Source organism: Microtus ochrogaster, linkage group LG5 (assembly GCF_000317375.1).
Source record: "Microtus ochrogaster isolate Prairie Vole_2 linkage group LG5, MicOch1.0, whole genome shotgun sequence".
Lineage (NCBI taxonomy): Eukaryota > Metazoa > Chordata > Mammalia > Rodentia > Cricetidae > Microtus > Microtus ochrogaster.
The window spans coordinates 51,019,702-51,040,421 of NC_022031.1; the positions used below are offsets into that span (position 1 = coordinate 51,019,702).

The 20,720-nt window shown below is 46.6% G+C and overlaps 1 protein-coding gene across 1 annotated transcript; it reads right to left on the minus strand.

The window, feature by feature from the left end:
- Positions 1–4,148: 4,148 nt before the first annotated feature.
- Positions 4,149–15,282, minus strand: LOC101994513 (thioredoxin). Its single transcript, XM_005362213.2, has 5 exons — positions 15,107–15,282; positions 10,650–10,754; positions 9,749–9,808; positions 5,326–5,391; positions 4,149–4,359 (listed from the first exon to the last, which is right to left on the minus strand). Exons 1-5 carry the CDS (start codon positions 15,128–15,130, stop codon positions 4,297–4,299), a joined length of 318 nt encoding a protein of 105 aa, XP_005362270.1. The 5' UTR covers positions 15,131–15,282; the 3' UTR covers positions 4,149–4,296.
- Between the last annotated feature and the right edge of the window lie 5,438 nt (positions 15,283–20,720).

Here is a 20,720-nt window from a genome sequence, read left to right on the forward strand (position 1 = left end):
TCCCAGTCAGTGGGTTGCCTTTTTGTCTTAGTGACAGTGTCCTTTGCTTTACAGAAGCTTCTCAGTCTCAGGAGGTCCCATTATTCAATGATGCCCTTAATTTCTGTGCTGCTGGGGTTATACGTAGGAAATGGTCTCCTGCTCTCTGTATTTTTCATCTTTAAGTGCCCCCCCTTTTTTTTTTAAAAAAAAAGGGAAAACAAAAAACTCTGGTCTTGAACTCACAGGGATTCACCTGCCTTTGCCTCCCAAGTGCCGGGATTAAAGGTGTGTGCCACCACCACCCGGCTTATTTTTGCTTTCTGAGAGAGGGTTTCTCTGTGTATCTTTGACTGTCCTGGATCTCACGCTATAGACCAGACTGGCCTTGAACTCAGAGATCTGCTTGTCTCTGCCTCCCAAGTGCTGGGATTAAAGGCATGTGCCATCACATCCAGCTACTCTATTTATTTTTTTAAAGGACTTTATACTTTTTCTTTTCTCTCCCAAGCCTATGTATATTTTAAACACACTGTAAACCACTTAGGGACTTTTTTCCTGTCAGAACCTGTTTTTTCTGAGCACATGATTCTTTAATCTTCTAAGCAGCACAGCTAAGATTAAAGCTGCAGCTTTGGTGGCTGGCTCCGCCCCATTCCTTAGCTTTCTGAGAGTCTAGTTTCATGTTGCAGGTACAGGCAGAAGCCATGTTTATTGCCGAAATTTGTAGAGTTTCTAGGTCCATGCCACCACCAAGAAGCACGCGGCCAGATACTCAAATACACCATTTAAGTGTTTGGTGGCAGGCCCTCTCAAGAGAATTGAGAGATCTTTGCAGCTAACACTGAGTCAGAAAGCCTTTCTTAAAGGAGCCGCACCTCCATTTGCCTCTAGCAAACAGAGCCCATCTGAGAAAATGCTGGTACCAAGAAGCCATGCTTAACTCTGTTCTTTTGTGTCTAGAATCCCTTCCCAAGCTCTCATTTTATGCAGATGTAGTTGCAGAACATTGGGCACTATTTGTAGACAGAAGTTTCTGTCCTGCCCAATCCCACAGTCGTTCAGTCCCAAATAAACTCACAGAGGCTTATATTAATTATAAACTGTTTGGCCTGTTAGCTCTGGCTTATTATTAACTAGCTTTTATGACTTAAATTCACCCATAATTCTTGTCTATTTTTAGCCAAGTGGCTTGGTACCTTTTCTCAGTAAGGTATTCTCATCTTGTTTCTTCTGTGTTTGGCTGGTGACTGACTCTCTGCCTTTCCTCTTCCCAGTATTCTCTTAGTCTGGTTGCCCTGCCTATACTTCCTGTTTGGCTAGTGGCTAGTCAGTGTTTTATTAAACTAGTATGAGTGACAACTTTACAGTGTACAAGAGCATTTCCCACAGCACGAACAACATTTACTCTATACTCCCTGACAGAAGCAACTAAGGGAGAACGGATTTGTTCTGCTCACAATCCCAGGTCACAATCTATCACTGCTGGTAGTCAAGGTGACAGGAACTGGTCACAGCACATAGGATTAGTGAATGCATGCCTCCGTTCATGTTTACCATGTGTGCTGCTCTAAACAATGCAAAAATCACGTTTCTTTACAAAAAAAGGGTGACTTCAAATAGGATAATGATGACTTCCATCTCCATCACACTATAGAAGTTTCTGATTCATTATCAGCTTCCACTTTCTGTCATTAGTATTTATCAATCCATCTATCTACCAACGTGATCTTAGGTAGCCCAGGCTAACTAACTCCTGCTTTGACCTTCCCAGTTCTTGGCTAACAGATGTCACCACCAAGCATGGCTTGTTTCTGGTCTTATAATGAAGTCATTGATCTGTTTTGAGTTGATTTTTGTACAGGATGAGTTAGAGATCCAACTTCAGCCCTTTATACAAGCAGCACTTAAGAGTCTGTCTTCCCTCCCTGCTCCTCCCACCCCAGCCTAAGCCCATTGAGATTACTCCTCCTCCCCACCTTCCCAAACCTCTCAGCATTATTTGGTCCGTACTTTCGCTCTGGCCACCTGAAGTCTGTTTCTTCTATTCTGTGCTTCCGTCTCTACATGTTAAGGTTCTTTACACTCTGAATTCTTTTCCTTGATTTCCCCAAATGGTCCTAAAGGGCATCTACATGATAATGCCTTCCAATTCCTGTTCTTGTCTAGCCTTGGGGAGCTTTTTATGCTAGCTTCATGTTGGGGCAGGGATTTAGCTGTGTCCAGTGTTACCCTGCACACAGCCTTTTCATTTGAACGTAGTCTGAAAGCACCTGAGATTCCTAGACTTCATTACCTTCACCTGCTTGCTTGAACCCTCAAGACAGTGATGTGGGATTCCCCTCTGTATACCATTGGTTAAAAAAGCTGCTCTGGGCCTCTAGCAGGACAGATAAAGCAAGGTGCTGAATTCCAAGCAGAGATAGAGGAAAAAAAAGGTGGAGTCAGGGAAACGCCATATAGCTGCCGCCAAAGGAGACAGATGCCTGGTAACTTTACTGGTAAACCATGAGCCTCGTGGTCATGGAAATGGCTTAATTTCCTAGCTAGAAAGACGCTTAAGCTTTCTTAAGCTTAAGCAGTGATTTAATAAATGCAATTTCTGTGTAATTATTTTGGGTCTGGGAACAAGCAGGCTCCGCCAAAGACAGTACCCCAGGTGTTTAGTTAGAAAGTGAATCCTGCTCTCCCAGGTCCTCAACAGCCCACCCCCCTCCCAATCTCTCACTACGATCTCTGTATCTGCCCTAGGCACCTGCCGAGGTTCATCTGGCTTTCACTTTTCATCTCCATTTCTCATGCTGAAACCTCTTTACCATCATGTGAAGCCAGCTATCCTCCAGCAGCTTCCCATCACCTACCCAAGTGGCCTGGGATGACTGGGCTCTGCCACTCCATCCTCCTTTCAGGCCTCTTCACCTTGCACCCTTTGTGCCTGGTATTCTCACCTGGAAAGCAGACTCCCTGGCATGCGGCCGTTGGAGTCCTTTTTTCATCTATCAAGTTTCAGCTCCACCATCTCACAGAACCCTGCCCAACCACCTGATCTGGGGCAGGTTTCACTGCTACTGTGGCCAGTTTCCTGGTTCTTGCTCACAATGTACCCCACACAGCCCCTTCCTAGTTTGCCTTCTCTGCGTTATGTTCAAAGTCTTATTCAGTTATATACCAGGCTAGTACCCTGGCCATAACAAATTCATTGATTCCAAGTTCATCACCCTAATTTTATTAGAAGCAAGAATCCCAATCATTACCACACACCAATCTTGCTAAGAGCATTGTATTCTGGAGTCACAATTCTCTGGCTCAAATTCCAGCTGATCCACTGACTAGCTGGGATGTTGGGAACATTAATTCTTGAATGCTTGTCTTCATTGGTGGCTGGGAACTGTAGCATCTTTACCAACAAAAGTTATTGCAAAGATTAATGGGATGCCTAGCCTAAGACTGAGAATTAATTCTATGGCTTTCAATATCAACCTGAAAACTGTTGGGCAATCCCATTCCCTTGCTGTTCACAATGGAACAAGGTTTTCTGAATCTCTTCCACTTCTACTCAGTTTGGAATCTCCATGTATGTCTACATACTCATAGTTTTATGAAGCCCACAGGCATGTACCAGCACTAAAACCAGGCTTTTTAAAAAAGTCAGTTACCATGGTAATGTTTCATCACAAGTGAACCATTAGTCACGCTCATGGTCAGGTCCACACAGTGGGTCTGTTTATCTGCAGGAATTTTATGTTTTTTAAAGGAAAACTACAAAACCCCTAGAGACTTTAATGTAACTGCATTACAAGAGATTTTTTTTTCCTAGAACTATATTAGATAGGAGTATTTCTTCTCAATCTTTTTAAGATATAAAAGTTTCTTTTTTAAATGTGTATGTTTTACTTGCGTGTATGTATATACATGTACTGCATGCCTGCCTGGTGCCCAGGGAGGCTAGTAGCGGACATCAGATCCCTTGGTACTGAAAGAACAGGTGCCATGCACGTGTGTGCTGGGAGGTAAACCCACATCCACTGAAGAACAGCCAGGGCTCTACTGACGTCGCTCCAGGCTCCGATTTTTTTTAATTGTAAAACAAAAACTCAGTGGGTAAATGTTACTAAAAATAAGAGGTGAAATCAGGCGATTGCTCATTTATATTAAAAGACTCCAGACGATTTTAAAAAGGGTAGAATTAATATTTTATCCTCATTTATAATCAGATGGCAGTTGGGGATAGACTCTCCACACTTCATATTTTTTTGAAAATTAAAAAAGTTACAGGTTTTAAACAGCTGCTGGCTGGTTATGTTTCTCAGGGCATGATTACGCATATTCAGTAATGGAGGCTTCAAGCTTTTCCTTGTTCGCACCAGAGAATTCACCCACCTGTTAAGAGACGAAAAGAGTCAGTCAACAAATACCTCTTCCTAAAAACATATGACTGCCAAGATCTAAGCCAGTACGCTCTATGATATGAATGGTGAGCCGGCTATGGAGCTAGCTACTGGTCCTTAACAGAGAATAATTTTCAGTTAGGCACTGCATAATGCATAAAGGTCCACGAAGCAAGACAATGTCTCTCTCTCTCTCTCTCTTTTTAAAACAAGGTCTTTTCTGGTTCCCGGACTGTCCCTGAATCCCAGGTGTTTCTTGTGTCTCAGCCTCTCAAGTGCTGAGATCACAATATCACACCCAGCACCGTCATCTTGAATGGAGAACGGGGTGATATACTTCTTGTAAATCACTTCAGTGCTTTCTGCATGCGCATTATACATTCTTTTGCCCAAGTGTTATTTCTGGCTTTGGGGGAGATGTGGTCTCCCTTTGTAACTTACGTTAGCCTGCAACTCACTATGTACCCCAGGCTAACCTCAAATATGCAGCGATTCTCCTGCCTTGGCCCCCTAAGCCTTGGAATACAAGCATCATGCCAGGCTCCAGACAGTCATGAAACAAAACGGCGGGACACATCTCCCCTCGTGAGTCACTTCAGTTATTTCTGTATTTATACCATACATTCTTCTGCCCACTTGGTAATAGTTTTCCTTTCTGTTCTTGGAAACAGGGTCTTACCCTGGAGTCCATGTTGACCTGGACTTGCAGCAGGTCAACTTACAGGTTACTCCCAAAGTGTTGGGATTACAACTGTGCGCCACAACACCCAGTCCCAGCTATTGTATTTATTTATTTATTTTGGTGTTTAAAAACAGTTTCTCTGTATAGCCCTGGCTGTCCTCAAACTCAGAGATCCATCTGGGCCTGCCTCTGCCTCCGCCTCCCGAGTGCTGGGATTAAGGGTGTGTGCCACTATCCCCAGCTCTAGCTGGTGTTCTTCAAGTCAGACAGACGTACCTTTTGACCCTTTTTGTAAAACTGGAAGGTCGGCATGCATTTGACTTCACACTCTGCAGCAACGTCCTGGGGTGTGGGGGGAGGTGGTCAGGGAGAGAAGATGAAAACAAGAATGTGAACATTAAACTTAGAGAGAGGGGAAAAGTCCAAAAACCAGACTTGTTTTCCATCATACACCCCAAACCCCAGCCTCAGAACCTTGAGCATATAAGCACCAATACAACAAACACAATGAAAAACCCTCACTAAAATCTCCCTCCAGGGATGGGCACTAACAAAAAGGATGTTACTGGGATCGGCTAGTGCGACAGCCCCTCACTATGCTCCTCAGAACCAGCAGGTCCTAGTTTTTGCTAAGTTTTTCCAATTTTACTAAGAGAATGGGTTATATTCAGACGATGGCTGAGTAACTATTACCTGTTGTTTCTGGGGCTGGAAGTTAAGGCTTTGCACATGCTAGGCAAACACTCTGAACCCTCTGGGCAAAATCCTGCCATACTGCCAAGGCTGGCCTGTATTCAAGATCCTCCTGCTCAGCTTCCTGAGTGCTGGAATTATAGGTGTGTACACAAGATGTTGGGCTCAGGGCCAGGCATTACAACCCAAGTTACCCTTGGCCAAGCACGATAGTACACAATACACACCTGAAATCTCAGCACTTGGGAAGTGGAGGCAGGAGCATGAGAAGGCCACCCTTGGCTACACAGCCACTTCAAGACCAGACGGGACTCTAAGACCCTGTCTCCAAACAAATAAAACCCCAATAAATCACAAACACTGGAAAAGGGGATATTAAAGAGATAGATTCTTAAGTGTCTGTGCTCATATATATTTTATTTTAAAAACTGCAACTATATCCTCATATAAACTTGTAGTTAAAGCATTAAGAATTTTCTCATGGGGTCTGGAGAGATGTGGCTCAGCATCTGCTTTTGCAGAGGACCTGGATTTAATTCTCAACACCTATATGGTTCACAACCATCTGTAACCCTAGCCCTGGGGATCCAATGCCTTCTTCTGCCCTCCACATGCACCAAGCACTTATGTGATTTTACACACATGCATTTGAGCAAAATGCTTACACATAAAATGAATATATATATATATATATACCCAAAAACCCCAAGAACTCTTGTTGTTGTGTGTCAAAGTGACTTTTTAAAGGTCGCATGGTATTTTATTTCACATTTTAACTCCTCTTACTGAACTTTTAGATCATTTCCAACTAATGTATGAATACTTGTGAATAGATACAGATACCCTTGGGTTTTAAAATATAAAATCTAACTGCTGGGTTCCAGAAAATTCTACAGTTTGCCTCATAAAAAAAGACACTGGAAGATAAGATTATTTACTAATCTTATCACTCATGAACCTAAATGCACACCCTTCTTTTCAAAATGCATGCTGTAGGCTCTCTCTCTCTCTCTCTCTCTCTCTCTCTCTCTCTCTCTCTCTCTCTCTCACACACACACACACACACGCACACACACACGGACTTTTCCATATGAAACACACTCATGCACCCCCTTTTATCATCACACAGTATGAATAATGATACTCTGTTTGTTAAAGATCTATGCTAAGTAAGCCAAGAAGCAGTATTCCCCCACAGCCTCTGTACCTGACTTGCCTCTGTGATGGACTGTGTGACCTGGAAGTGTGAGCGAAATAAACCCTTTCCACTTCAAGTTCCTCTTGGTCATGGTGTTTCCATCACAGATACAGAAACCTAAATTAGGTCAATGTACAAATACCCACAGAGGGTGTCAGACTCCCCAGAACTGGAGTTACAGGGAGCTACCTGATGTGGGTACTGGAACAAAACTCGGGTCCTCTGTGCTCCTAACCACAGAGCCATCTTTCTAGGTCTGAGTGACCCACACTTCAAGCTATTCAATTTGATATGGAAATGGTGTTTTTTTCCTGATGTGTTTTCAATCCTCACGTATGCTCCTGCACAGTGGCTTGATCTGCTCCTCTCATTCATTAACCCTAGAGGCAGAAGTCTTGACTAGACTTTAGTCTCATGATTTTCATGCCGTCAAACCCACCAGGGCTGCCCACCCCGGCGAGACTTCAAATACTCCATCCACCAAGGCCTTGGCGCTGCCATCTCTGTCCAGCACCGACAGAGAAAGCTGTGTCACAGGGCCTATCATTCTCAATGCCCAGTATTTCCTACACGGTTTATCTGCTAGATTTATACAACAGTAGAAAACAAGATAAACCAGCAACAGCTTAATTATAAATGGTTAATTATTAACACATAGTTAAGCAGTGTTGGTTTAAAGCAGTGTTTTAACTAAAGTAGCTAAGATATATTTGGACACAGCTTTACTAATGTGCCTCCCATGTCTCCTTTCCTTTAAAGTAAAAACACTGCCCAAGATTTTCTTGTCTGTATTATTTCAGAGTATTATCACCAATTCCCCAAACACGCCAGCTTCAGACTGGGTTAAATTTAAATTTGGGAGCACCGACACTTCAACCATGCCAAGTCAATACCCACAAACACAACAGCACTGCCATCTAGGAAAGCTTTTATGGCCATGCCAAGTCAATACCCACGAGCAAGGCAGCACTGCCGTTTAGGACAATGGTAAGGCCTGATGCAAAACTCTGCCTGCCACCATCTAGGTCTTCCCTCTCCAAGCTGATGCTCTGCGGGCCGTGACACCTACTCTTAGAGGGATTGGAAAGGCCCACAGACTCTTCTTTGGCTTTTCCAATCTCTCTGTAGTCCCTCCAGACGCTCAGGGATTGCGGTGTGAGCCACCACTTTCTCAGACGCCATTCTCGATCCCGCGCTTCTCTCACTACCTGCTCATTCAACCCAGCGTCACACCCCTACTTCCCGCTTTTTAAAAATAACCAAAAACTCACATCCACGCAGAGCTCTCAAGTTGAGCTTTGACCAATGCAGGGCCATGAGACCAGCAGCAGCAAGCTGTAAACCAGCCCCTCACTCCCCAGCTGCCCTCCCTGCAATTAATCACTGACTACACCCCACCCCTGCTAACCGCTGACCTGGTTTGTCTCCTTAAAACCTAGTCTCAGATGTTTTGAGTATGTACAACAAGATCACACCGAATCTTAGTGCTAGGACAGCCTTCTAGAGAGTGACAGGAACACTAACCATGCTCACTTGCTTCGCTCCTATTAACCCAGGCCTAGCTTTCTCAGTAAAGCTGAAATACTTGGTATTCGAAAGCTTACAGACTTGTCTTTTTTTTTTGGTTTAATTTACAAAATATGCATCACACCCCCTTGGCCATCAATGCAATATTATGTTCACCAGGGGTCTTCCTATGCCTCCACCACCAAGTAGGACAGGCCAGAAAGTGTACTGAGAAAAAAAAAAACCACACGGGGCATGGTGGGAGCTCCTACGTGACCCTCCAGAACCTTTGCCAGGCTGAGGGCTGGGTATGGAGATCTGATTATAGGCAGAGAACAAGACTGGAGGGAGATGGGAGTTTAGTGTACAGCAGAAGCCAGCGAGTCAGTGCTGGAGTCCAGCCCACTGAGTTAGCGGTCACCCATTCTCTCCTCCTTCCTGCCCCACTGGGCAAGCACAAGTACTCATGCACCCCTCAGCAGCCCTGGTGCTCCATCCCAAGCAGCCCTTTCCAGCCCAGTGGCCTATGACAGGTAAGGTCATATGCTAAGAACCTGACCTGCACTCCTTTAGGGTGTGTGTGTGGAGGGGAAGCGGGAAAAGATCAGAGCAATGGCAGAGGAGCCCTGCAGCGTTGTTTTAAATACTGGCTCTGCAACTCCAAGAACAACTTCTCCCTATTTCAGCTTCCCCATCTCTAAATAAGACAGTGCCAATACCAGTATGGGAGGGGGGGTGCTAAAGATAAATCAATATGTGGAAAGTACACAGAACAGAACAAGTGAATAACAAGAACTTTCTGCTTAAGTCCTGCCAGCTCTCCAACGTACCAGGGCTCTTCAATGTTCACTGAAATGTTTGGGCTTTCCCGCTGATTTAAACCAAGCACCATTAGAATGAGCCCGTGAATACAGCTCCCATGCCACGGGAAGTTGGGAGTGTCTCAAAAGCAGCCTTGCAATTCCAAGACACTATCCAATCCACTATGTATTAGAGCCAAAAATCCACCTGTATCTGCAGAGCATCACAGAATGGGGGGCAGGATACAGGCCTTTGCAACACAAAGGCCTCCATCATCTGAGAGCTACTGTTTAGACGCTCACTTTAGACCATGCCACACACAGCTCCCAGCACCTAGGATTAAACCCATATCTGGGATACCCTATTCTTCCCAAACAGAACTTCTCAGACAAAGCCCTACTTCTAGGATTATTTTTCCATTTCTACTTTAAAGAACAGGGTATTCTTCAGAGGACAGGCCCCTCTGAGATGCTCCGCAGCATCTGGATTCTCACTACGTACCTGGCAGTCATCCACATCTATTTCAAGGAACACCACACTGGAATACTTTTCAGAGAGGGACTGGAAAAATAAAAATAACCCAAAAGTGTTAGAACTGGATAATGGCAGTCAATATGTAATAGAGATTAAAGATCTATTTACTTTTATTTCATGCAGATGGTGTTTTGCCTAAGTGGACGTCTGTGTACCATGTGTGTGCCTGGTGCCTGCAGAGGCCAGAGGAGGGCACTGACTGCCCTGGAACTAGAGTTATAGAAGGTCGTGACCCTCCATTTGGGTGCTGGGAACCAAACCTAGGTCCTCTTAGAAGAGCGGTCAGTGCTCTTAACCACTGAGGCATCTCTCCAATTCCATACACTAAAAAACTTAAAATTCTATTATGTAAAAGTTCTTATTTTATTTATTATTGTATTATTATTACCTTATGTCTGTGCATGTGCCATAACACGTATATGGAAGTCACAAGGCAACTTCTGGGAGCCGGTTCGCTTTCCAGTGTGGGTTTCAAGGGCCCAACTCAGGCCAGGCTTGCACAGCAAGCCCTAAATTCCCTTCCTTTTCTGCCGTTCAACCTCACCAGCCAGGTCTAAAAGTTCAGCTTGCAGGGTAAGCAATGGCACAGGTGTCTCCAAATCAAATTTTCTCAAGGGGAAAGTAATTTGCGACTTCGAGGCCTTCATTTCACACTAGGCCCAGGTTTCAAATGTAAAAGAACAAAACGACTTAAGACAGACAAAACTGACTCCCGAAAGTTGTCCCCAGTGAGCTTCATTATGTAAGCTATTTAGGACAACAACGGCACAGGAAAACAAGACACAGCCTCACGTCCATCCATCATCAACCCTTTCACCTCAGCTTGTGACCCCTGGGCAGCCTCGAAGCCCAGGGCTCCTATACTCACATGAAAGAAAGGCTTGATCATTTTACAAGGTCCACACCACGTGGCCGAGAAGTCCACAACTACGAGCTTGTCTCCCGCAGCAGCCAGGGCCTCCTGAAAAGCTTCCTGAGGAGGGAGGAAAAAAACAACAAAACACCTGTGTCATATATTTTCACTTTCTATAAGACAAGTGTGACCCAATGCCCTTAAACCCACTGCTCACTCAGGAGGCAGAGGTAGGCAGATGGCCAACCTGGTCTACACTGGCCAATTAATTCCAGGCTAGCCAGTGAGACGCCCCCCCCCTATGCAAGAAAAGACCTAAGCAAACACACAAACAACAAAAAGATATTAAGTACAACCTAAGAGTAACCTAATAAGGCCTACTTTTTATCCAAAGCAACCAAGTAAGTGGCAGAAGAAGAATCTTGCACACACACGGTATCACTGCACTTGACAGGATGAAATGAGAATGTCTTTAGGTCTCCAGGAATACCGCATAAAATAATGATGTTGCAAACCCAGGGCTTCGCACATGCTAGCAAGAGTTACATCCCCAGCCCGCGACTCCTTTATATTAACAAACAAACAAAAAAGGAAAACTGGCATTTGTACCAAAAATGTCTTCACATCAAAGCAAGTTCTACAGTAGACACGGGATTCTTAGGGGCCGAAGAAAGGAGCCTCCAAGATTAAAGAAGCCTCAAGACACAGTTAAGCAACGGAAGAGTCACAAGTTACTTCACCAATGGGGAAATAATGAAAGAATTTGTCTAGGGTGAAACACAACCACAGGGCAGCGTCCAGGAGACGAACCTCTCACACAGGTCACCATTAGCAGAAACAGATTTTGTGTGCTTTAAGATTTGTGTGTGTGTGTGTGTGTGTGTGTGTGTGTGTGTGTGTGTGCTGTTGCACAGAGGCCCGAAGAGGGCATGAGATACCCTGGAGCTGGGGCCATGGGTAGTAGGTACTGAATGAGGGTCCTCTAGAAGAGGAGGAAGAGGTTATTCTAGCTCTCCAGCCCCTTCTATAGTTTATACAGGCCTTCTGGAGTTGGATCACACTGCTTCTCAACCTTTGGCTTTTGCCCTATGGATCAAAACTCACTGCTTTTTAGGTGAAGTCAAATGTTAGCTCCCCAGGAAGAAGTTTTGCTTAAGTAACACTGGCCACATTAAAGTCCCAGCAAAAAAAAAAAAAAAAAAAAAAAAAAAAATCCCTCACCACTAACCTCCTTTGAATTATTTACCAAAAGCCTTGATACTGTAACCCTAGGAACCTAACATTCTAACCTAACCTAACCTAACCAAGGACTCATTTAAACCATTAGTCACTTGGTGCTGACTAAAACCCAAACTGGGGTAACAGAGGAAAAAACAAAAACCCCAAAACCAAACAAATAAAAATCCTACATCTGAAGGTAATATTTCCTCCGGGGGGGGGGATGTTGGTCAAATTAGTTATCAAAAATTAAGCCAGCCTGGGGGGGGGGGGGTGGAGTGGAGAAGAGGCAGGCGAATCTCCACGAGTTTGAGGCCAACCTAGTCTACACAGAAAAACCTTGTTTCAAAAAACCAAAAAAAGGGGCCAAACTAAGATCTGGCCCAACAGAGGAAAGTAAATATATGCAAGACTACAAAGTTAAAACATACACAGATACAACCAAACCAAAAACCTAAGGAGTCTTCACAGAGTATAGTTACTCTTATTTTAAAAAATTCTATTTTCTAAGTATTGATGATTCTACCTGCATGTATGTATACATAAATGAACAATGTATTTGTGCATCCCTGTGTGTCTGGTGCCCTCGGAGGCCAGAAGATGCACTGGGGACTGGCGTTACAGATAATCACAAACCACCATGTGGGTGCTGGGAATCGAACGCCTACCCTCTGACAAACAGCCAATGCTCTTATCCTCCGAGCCATCTCTTCAGCCCTGCACACAGTTACTTTTTTAGGTCATTTCTGAGAACCGTACAGAATGGCTGTGACAACTTCAGAAGATTAACCTAGTTAGTTATACAGGTCCCTCAACCCATGTCTGGGTGTGTCAGGATCAGGAGTGGGGAGTGCAGGGCAGAGTATTGGAAGTACCTTTCCAAACCACCACTGGTTGTTGCAGGTAAATTTCGTATAAAAAAAGTCCACACCACCCACTCTATACCGCAAGACATAGATAGGGGAAGACAGTACAGTTGGCTGGTCTGACGACACCCACATCTGCAACATGGCTGACCCTCAATTAAAGTTTGATGAGATTGCATGGAAAGCAGGACAAACTGCATTTCGAACCCTCCCTGGCTTTGGTGAATATGAGTTACAGAGGCAGGGATGTGCAAACTCCATAAACAAGTTCTCTTTTCCAGGTGTGTAAACGTGCCTGAACTCCTGGCTTGAGGAGTATACAAAATTATCTAAGAAGCAAATCACAAATCTTAGCTTCAGAAACTAATGATCACAATTAGTGACACCAATGATCTGGAGACAAAACAAAGCAGATGGAGTAGTTAGGAGCAGTTGCTACGAAGCCTCTTCTCAAACACACCCAGTTCACGGGTTGGCAAGGTGACTCAGCAGATTAAGGTGCTTGCCACCAAGACAGAGGAACTGAGTTCAAAACCCAGGATCCATCCCTGCCAGGTTGTCCTCTGATCGCCCCAAGTGAATGGCTTAGCCCTTCACATACTTGTAAAACAAAACAGAAAGCCCCTGGCAACAAAACCATATGCAGTCCAAAGGTATAACACCAAGTGTTCTTTGCTTTTTGAGACAGGTTCTTACTCTGTAGCCCAGGACAGTGGTGATCCTCCTGCCTCAGTCTCCCGAATGCTAGTGATTAGAGGCACGAGTCAACACCCTGGTCAGTCTATGAGGCACGGTGCAAGGTGCCTTGTGTGCAGTTCAAAAATTTGGCAGTTTTAGTCTTTTTTTTCCTCTGTGTAGCCTTGGGGCCTATCCTCGCACTCCCTAATAGGCCAGGCTGGCCTTGAACTCAGAGAGCCGCTTGCCTCTGCCTCCCAAGTGCTGGGATTACAGGTGTGTGCCACCAATGTCCGGCCAGTTTTAGCCTTAAAAACAATTAAACAGATGGGCGGTAGTGGCCACACTCCTTTAATCCCAACACTTGGGAGGCAGAGGCAGGTGGATCTCTACGAGTTTGAGGCCAGCCTGGTCTACAAGAGCTAGTTCCAGAACAGGCTCCAAGGCTACAAAGAAAGCCTGTCTCAAAAAACAAAAAACAAAATAAACAAAGCAAACCAACTGTTGATTTCTTCTTCATTACATCATAGCCTACCGATCCACTCCAGACCCCAGGGGTCCTTAACTACCCACACAGTGCCCAGAAACAGCTATTCCTTCCGCATGGTTAAACCAACCGACTTATTCCATCAGATTAACTTTAGGCATGGTCAATTAAGCCCCGATGGTGGGGACTCTGATCAGGGCTTTGTTAATAGGCCTTTGAGGGCCCGGCTTTTTATGAATAACTGGTTTCCTGTCATCAAAGCACATCTGTCCTGCTGGAATAGCAAAGGTAAAAGTAAGACAGTTTAAACCGGTAAAGACCCAATTGGGTGCTGGGTGGATTCTGAGCAAATCACGTACCCAACCAGTTGCTCAAAACTGGAGGCATGGACTTGCCTTCCTTGGGGTCCCCAAGTTAGCTAGGTTAACAAGCCAACTAACCTTGGAAGACAGTCTTCTTACATCAATTCCCACCACCACCCCTTTCTCTTTCGACTTTACGAATATTCCCCGAGTAGTAACAGTGTAACAGGCTCCGGGTTTCCCAATCTGGAGGATTTTCATTCTCAGTAACTTTCGAATATAGCAAGTTTTTTCCCTTGGGTATTTTTTTTTCTTTTCCCAAAGGGCAAAAGCAGAACTTTGTGGGGGACTACTCCTAGGGGAGAGCCCTGGTTCCGGCAAAGCCCACTTACTGTGGGTGGAATCCCTGAAACCTTAAGGTAGCGAGGCCCCTGGGCCTAGACACTGGGGACTGAGTCATTCCAAAGCCAGCGCTGCCGGAAACACGCCCTGAGCTGCAGGAGGAGGAGTCCCGCGGGTGCGGCCCGGACCTTTCTCCCTAGCAGTCACCTGGAGCACCCGCACCCCCGTGCACCGACCGGGCACTGGTCCTCTAGGCGGCGGGCCACTGATGGAGGCAAACTCTGGCCTAGCCCTGAGACACAGCACACCCCGTGCTGGACGTCCACTGGACGACCCCCTCCATCGTTTCACCTCCGCCAGATGCGGGCTGGCGGTAAGGAGAGTAGGGGACACTGCAGCTCGGGGAAGCCAGGCGCTGCAAGCGCGTGCACCTCGCGTCCCCGGCGTTCCAGGGTCTTCCTCCCCACTCCTGTCCCCTCCCCCAGGGCGTGCTCCACAGGCCCCGGGCCCCTCAGCCGGCGGGGATCCAGAGGGCGGCCTCCACAGCACGGCGGGGTGCGCGCGGCGCCCGGGCACGCGTACCTTGCTCTCGATCAGCTTCACCATTTTGGCTGTCGCGGGGAGGAACCACACGAGTTTCTGTAGAATCCGATGGGAACGGATCCGACGCGCACGACGGAGCTTGCAGCCGAGCGCAGCTGCCCGCCTTCTCTTTATAGAGACAGGGCGGAGCACGGCGGGGCGGGGCGGACGGGCGCGCGCGGCGGGGACGCGCTCTCTAGCCTCCCGCGCCCGCCAAGGCGCCTCGGCAGGCCCTGCCCAAGCCACGCCTCCAAGGGGGTGGAGCGGAAATCAGATTTGCAGGGGGCGGAGCAATAACCGGCTACTTGAGCAGCTCTGGGACAGCTCTAGTGCTGGCCCCGCCGCTGGCCCCGCCCTTCGCTTTCAGGGGGAGGAGCTAGCGCAGGCGCCTGGAGCAGCTCCGGGATCGCCGAGCTCCCAGACACCGCCCTGCGCTTACACGGTGGAAAGCTATCACGCGCCGGGCTGCCCTAAGGGGACTTTCACTGTGCACAGCGTGGGGAGGTTGATCGCAGTCCCCTCATGCCCTCTTACCGTCTAGGATCACATTGGTCATGCCCCAAACAGACCTAAGTCAGATACTTCCAGACTGGGGCTGGGGAGCATCCTAGGACTGCCCAGGCAGAGGTGTCTCCTTCGACCAGGGCGGCCATGGCGCTCGCCTCAAAGTGCTGAGTAACGATGACTAGGAAGTGTCTCAGTGAGCGCCCTCCCCACCTTTCTTGAGATTTCCCTGCCCTCCTCCCTATTCTTTAACTTTCGCTGGTGAACCTGCTGCTGGAGAGGGACAGAGCCTTTTAGTGCCCTTGTTTGTGCCCCATGCGCATGCAGGCATAATGGGGATCGGATTGTCCAGCTCACAGCGTTGTCTTGAAGGATTTAAGGGCTTGAAAACCGACGAGGACAGCGCTTGGCACATAGGAAGCACTCAATAAACGATTCTAATTATAGTCATCGTGAGCGCTAATTAGCTTGCGTTCTGCCGTGCGGGCCTTGCTGCGCTTGGCTGCCTTGTATTTTACAATGGCAGTATACAAGCATTGCGGAGATTTTTCTGCCTCAGGAGACGCCAGGAAGAGTGTTTGTCAATGATAACTGGGGTGATGTACAGGAGGACGGGGTGTGGTAGAAGCTAAGACATTGTTCGGGTGGCTCTGGGCAGCCCGAAGCTGAGGTGAGGACTGGACAGAGCCAACATACTGGGAGGGTGTTGCTAAGCCTGCATTTTCAGAGCTGAGCAGATCTTGATACATCTGCATTTGTAAATAAAGCGCAGGAGTTGGTGAAACTGCCCCGTCCCTGTGCCCCCCCCCCTCACTCCCCACCCAAGCTTCCTTTGTTCAGAACTAGACAACCAGAACTTTTGAGGCAGCTATGCAAAGTTTTTAGAGGGTTGAGGAATGCAAGTAATGAGTGAGGATGTGGAGAAGAAGGAGCTTTCTGAACACAGTCCTAGACTGACTGAAGGTGGGTGCTGCCTTCCTGACGAGGACAATTGAGGTAGAGGAACGCCGAGAGGGATGGGCAGAATCTACAATATACTTTTCAGCTGGTCTTTTCAGTCCAGCTATATTCCAACTTCCTGGCTATCTAGTAGTTGGTGAATCTGTCTAGCAAGGACACCAAATCACTGACCTGTAGGACCTGGACGGGTCCTTCCCTTAACTGACATCTCTCCATAGACCCTCAGATGCCCACTGACTCTGTTTCAGGAAGTTCCGGCTTCCTGGCACCTGTACAGTACCAACACACATGGGGTAAATATGGAGGATGTTGCAGATCGAGAAATGAGGAACTGGGAGGTGAGAGAATGTGTTAAGAGTGGCCCAGCTCTGCCACCTCTCTTGTCTGCATCCCCACTTAGCAACTGGGTGACTCTAGGTCAGTTTATTTCACTTTCCCATGCCCCAGTTTCCCCTTTGAAATGGAGATAACACTACCTCATGCTGAAGGTTTGGGATACCAGACTGTACGGCTAAAGGACCGAGACTTGTGCTTACTGTTTAGCACCCCGTGGACTGACGCAGGCTGTGATACTGAAAGACACCTGTCTGAGATGAGGGCAGAGCTGGGGTGGATGGGAAGGCTATAAAACAGGTGTTAGTCTTAAGTAATCAGGAAGTTTGCAAAAAGAACTTGAATCTCGGAAGCAAAGGGTGCAAGAAAAGTGAGCTGGTTCTAGCCTTAAGCAAGATCCCTGTGCACAGGGGCATGGGAAATGGTCCTTAGAGTTTCAGTGGTAAGGAAGTGACATTCTGTGTGGACAGTGGTGTGTAGAAGAATTCCATGGGAGCCAGGCGGTGGTGGCGCACGCCTTTAATCCCAGCACTCGGGAGGCAGAGGCAGGCGGATCTCTGTGAGTTCGAGACCAGCCTGGTCTACAGAGCTAGTTCCAGGACAGGCTCCAAAACCACAGAGAAACCCTGTCTCGAAAAACAAAAAAAAAAAAAAAAAGAATTCCATGGGAGCCCAGAATGACAGGTTCACTTGTGTGGAGCAGCATGGGGGCAAGGGGAGAGAAGGCTTGGACCCCTCTAGCCCATTGTTTCTGCAGGAAGAGAACCCCCTCTCTCCCTGGTTCCTGCAAATGTCCAAGAAGCTCACCTTGCTTGGCTGGGGGAGGAGGGCTTAGCTTTGCTTGCAGTATCAGATCAGCAGGAGAGGGAATCTAGGGGGTCCCAGAGGAAGGGGAGATGGCATCTAGACAAATCAAATGAATCTTTCCATGTGGTCCAGAAGGGTAGAAGTCGGGCATGCATGGCAAGCTTGCTTCAGGTTTCGGTGTCACTCAGCCCGAGAGTCCCTGTGAGGATGGAGATCTAGGTCTGCTCTGTCCCCATCTGGACTCCCTCTGCTCTAAAGGAAATGGAGCTCCAGGGCTTCTGGGGCAGGATTTTTCTCAGATCGCAGATTCATTTCTTTGATCATCTCACTGGGTTATGAGAGACAAAGTTACGTTTTAATGACTGTGCCTAAGAGATCCAGGAAACAGAAATGCCTCTGATCTGTAAGCCCCTTACCCAAGGACAGATGCTGTTAAGACTTTAAGACAATCCTGAAGCCATTTTTGACAGTTCTGAATCCTCTCAGCCTCTGTGCCATAGTGCTTCCCCTCCTCCCCTGGGAACCAAGGACCTAACAGCTACACTCGCAGGTACTCAGTTCCTGAACAATTACCCATATACGTATGTTTTGGTTCGGTCCCCTGGGAAACGGGGTCAAAATGACCTCTTACCTCATCTGATCTGGCAACAGTTCTCCAGTCAATTATTGGTAATAGTCCTTTCTAATAAGCCAATCAGAATAGTCAAAGAACAACCCCCCTTGCTTCTGTGGCCCCTTTAAAAGTAGACTGTACCAGCTATTCGAGGTCCCTTGGCTTCCCGAATGCTGGGGGACCCTGTCATGACAGAATTAATAAAATCCTCATGCTTTTGCATCGACTGTGGTGTGTGAGGTGGTCTCTGGGGGCCACTCCTTCTCGGTGTTTGGATGCTAGAGTCCAACAATACTTTCTGAAATGCTAGAGGCTCTTGTTTATGGAAGATAATAAGACACACATTTTCACTCCCCTAAACAAGTTTGTTTGACTCAATTGCACTGAACGTGCTTGGTCATGTGTAGTGGAAGGTACGTGGGCAGGGAATATGTCAAGATGTATGTTTTGTCCCTGATTGTATGCAGGCCAGAGATACACAGGAAGGAAGCACGTCAGAATATATGCTTGCCTCTGATTGGTCCTGTTTGGAAATACTGTGGCCTTGTGGAGTGGGTTTCCTTGTATAAGCCTCTACAAGTTATGACTCATAGTCATATTCTGAATGATCCTGGCCAGAGCCCATCATCCTGGCTAGTATTTAGTTAACGTTTGCTTCAAATTTGGCCCCAAAATTGTGGCCTTTTTCTGGTGATTCCCAGGTTTAGCAGCACGGCGAGGGAGCCAGGTGACAGTGCAGAGTCCCCAGCCACTCTGAGGTAGACTTGGAGAAGCGTGGCTTTTTAAGACAGAGCCTTGGAATCTGCATTTGACAAATGTCGGGTTTGCTACAGTTGGATCAGCCTTGACCTTCAAAGACCAGCGTTAGGAGTTTAAAGACTTGTCCAGCAGGACAGTTGAGATGAAGGTGTGTGTATGAGGTGACAAGCTGGATCAGAAAGTGGACAGAACCAGGTAGAAGAAAAAGGAAAAAGCGAATGACTGAGGCAATCATTAATGGAGAAGAAACTGGGTGTGTCCTGCTGTTCCTTTCAGTGACCCTAAAGCTGCAGATACTGTCTTTCCTGCTTAACGGGGTGGGGGTTTGGGGTGAAGGTTCAAGAAGGAAATTTTCATTTTTTTTGGCCAGGCAGAAAGTAACTCTTTTTGTTTGTTTGTTTGTTTCTTTGTTTTTTATTGAGCTATATATATATATTTTCCGCTCCCCTCCCTTCCTCCCCTCTCCCTCTCCCCTTCTACCCTCTCCTGTGTCCCCTATGCTCCCAATTTACTCCGGAGATCTTGTCTTTTCCTTGGGGCCTGTCCCGGAAGAGATGGATGTCAGCACCGTTGTCAAGCTCATTCATAGATCTTTAGGGCTCCTCAGTTCACCAGTGAAAAAATACCCCTAACATGCTAGCTTTATAAACTCCATTTACATGCTTTGAATGTTAACTATTTAGATATTAAAAACTAATTTACACATAAGATAGCATACTTTCAGGGCTAAGTATTTTCTTTTTTTTTTTTTATCTCCCCCTCCCCTTTTTTTCTTTGAGATAGGGCCTTACTATGCACTCCTGTCTGACCTGGACTTAGCTATGCAGACCATACTAGCCTTAGATTTACAGAAATCTGCCTGCCTCTGCCTCTTGAGTGCTAGCTAGGATTAAAGGTGTGTGCTACTATACCCAGCAATGTTAATTATTTTTAGGGTAAAAATCACATGTATATGCATCTGTACACAGATGTGCATACACACACGCACACATGTGTGCGCAATCAGCCCACCAGAGAGTTGTGAAAAAAGACCCATTTTCTAAAAAAAAAAAAATACCAACAACTTGATAAAACTACCAAAACTTTCTATCCAGCTTTTGTCCTGATTTTATTTTAATTTAAAAGAATTAGCCTTATATTAAGAGCATTTTTGTTGTTTGCTTTAAAATTTTTTGGTGTGTGTGTGTGTGTGTGTGTGCCTCTATGTGCACTTGTGTGGAGGCCAGAGGGCAACCTCAGATGTTCCTCAGGTGCCACCCACCATGATTGCTGAGACAGGGTCTCTCGCTCGTCTAGACCTTGCTGGTGGTTACACTAGCTGGAAAGCAAGCCTCAGGGATCTGCCTGTCTCTGCCTCCCTAGTCCCGAGACTACATGCACACAGCACCGTGCCTGGCTTTTCCATGTACAACCTGAGGTTCCAGTTCAGGTCCTCACTCTTGTACAGCAAGCTCTTTACCAATTCAACAACGTCCTGAGTTGTGATATTTGTAATTTTTAGTTGCTAGAGGAATCTTTGCTTCATTCTCTCTCCCAGGGCCGTGGGAGAAGCTCTGGCTGTAAGGACAGAGCTGGAAGAACTGCAGGGCAGAGGAGGACGCTCTAGCTATAAGGAGAGAGTTGGAAGATCTGCAGAGG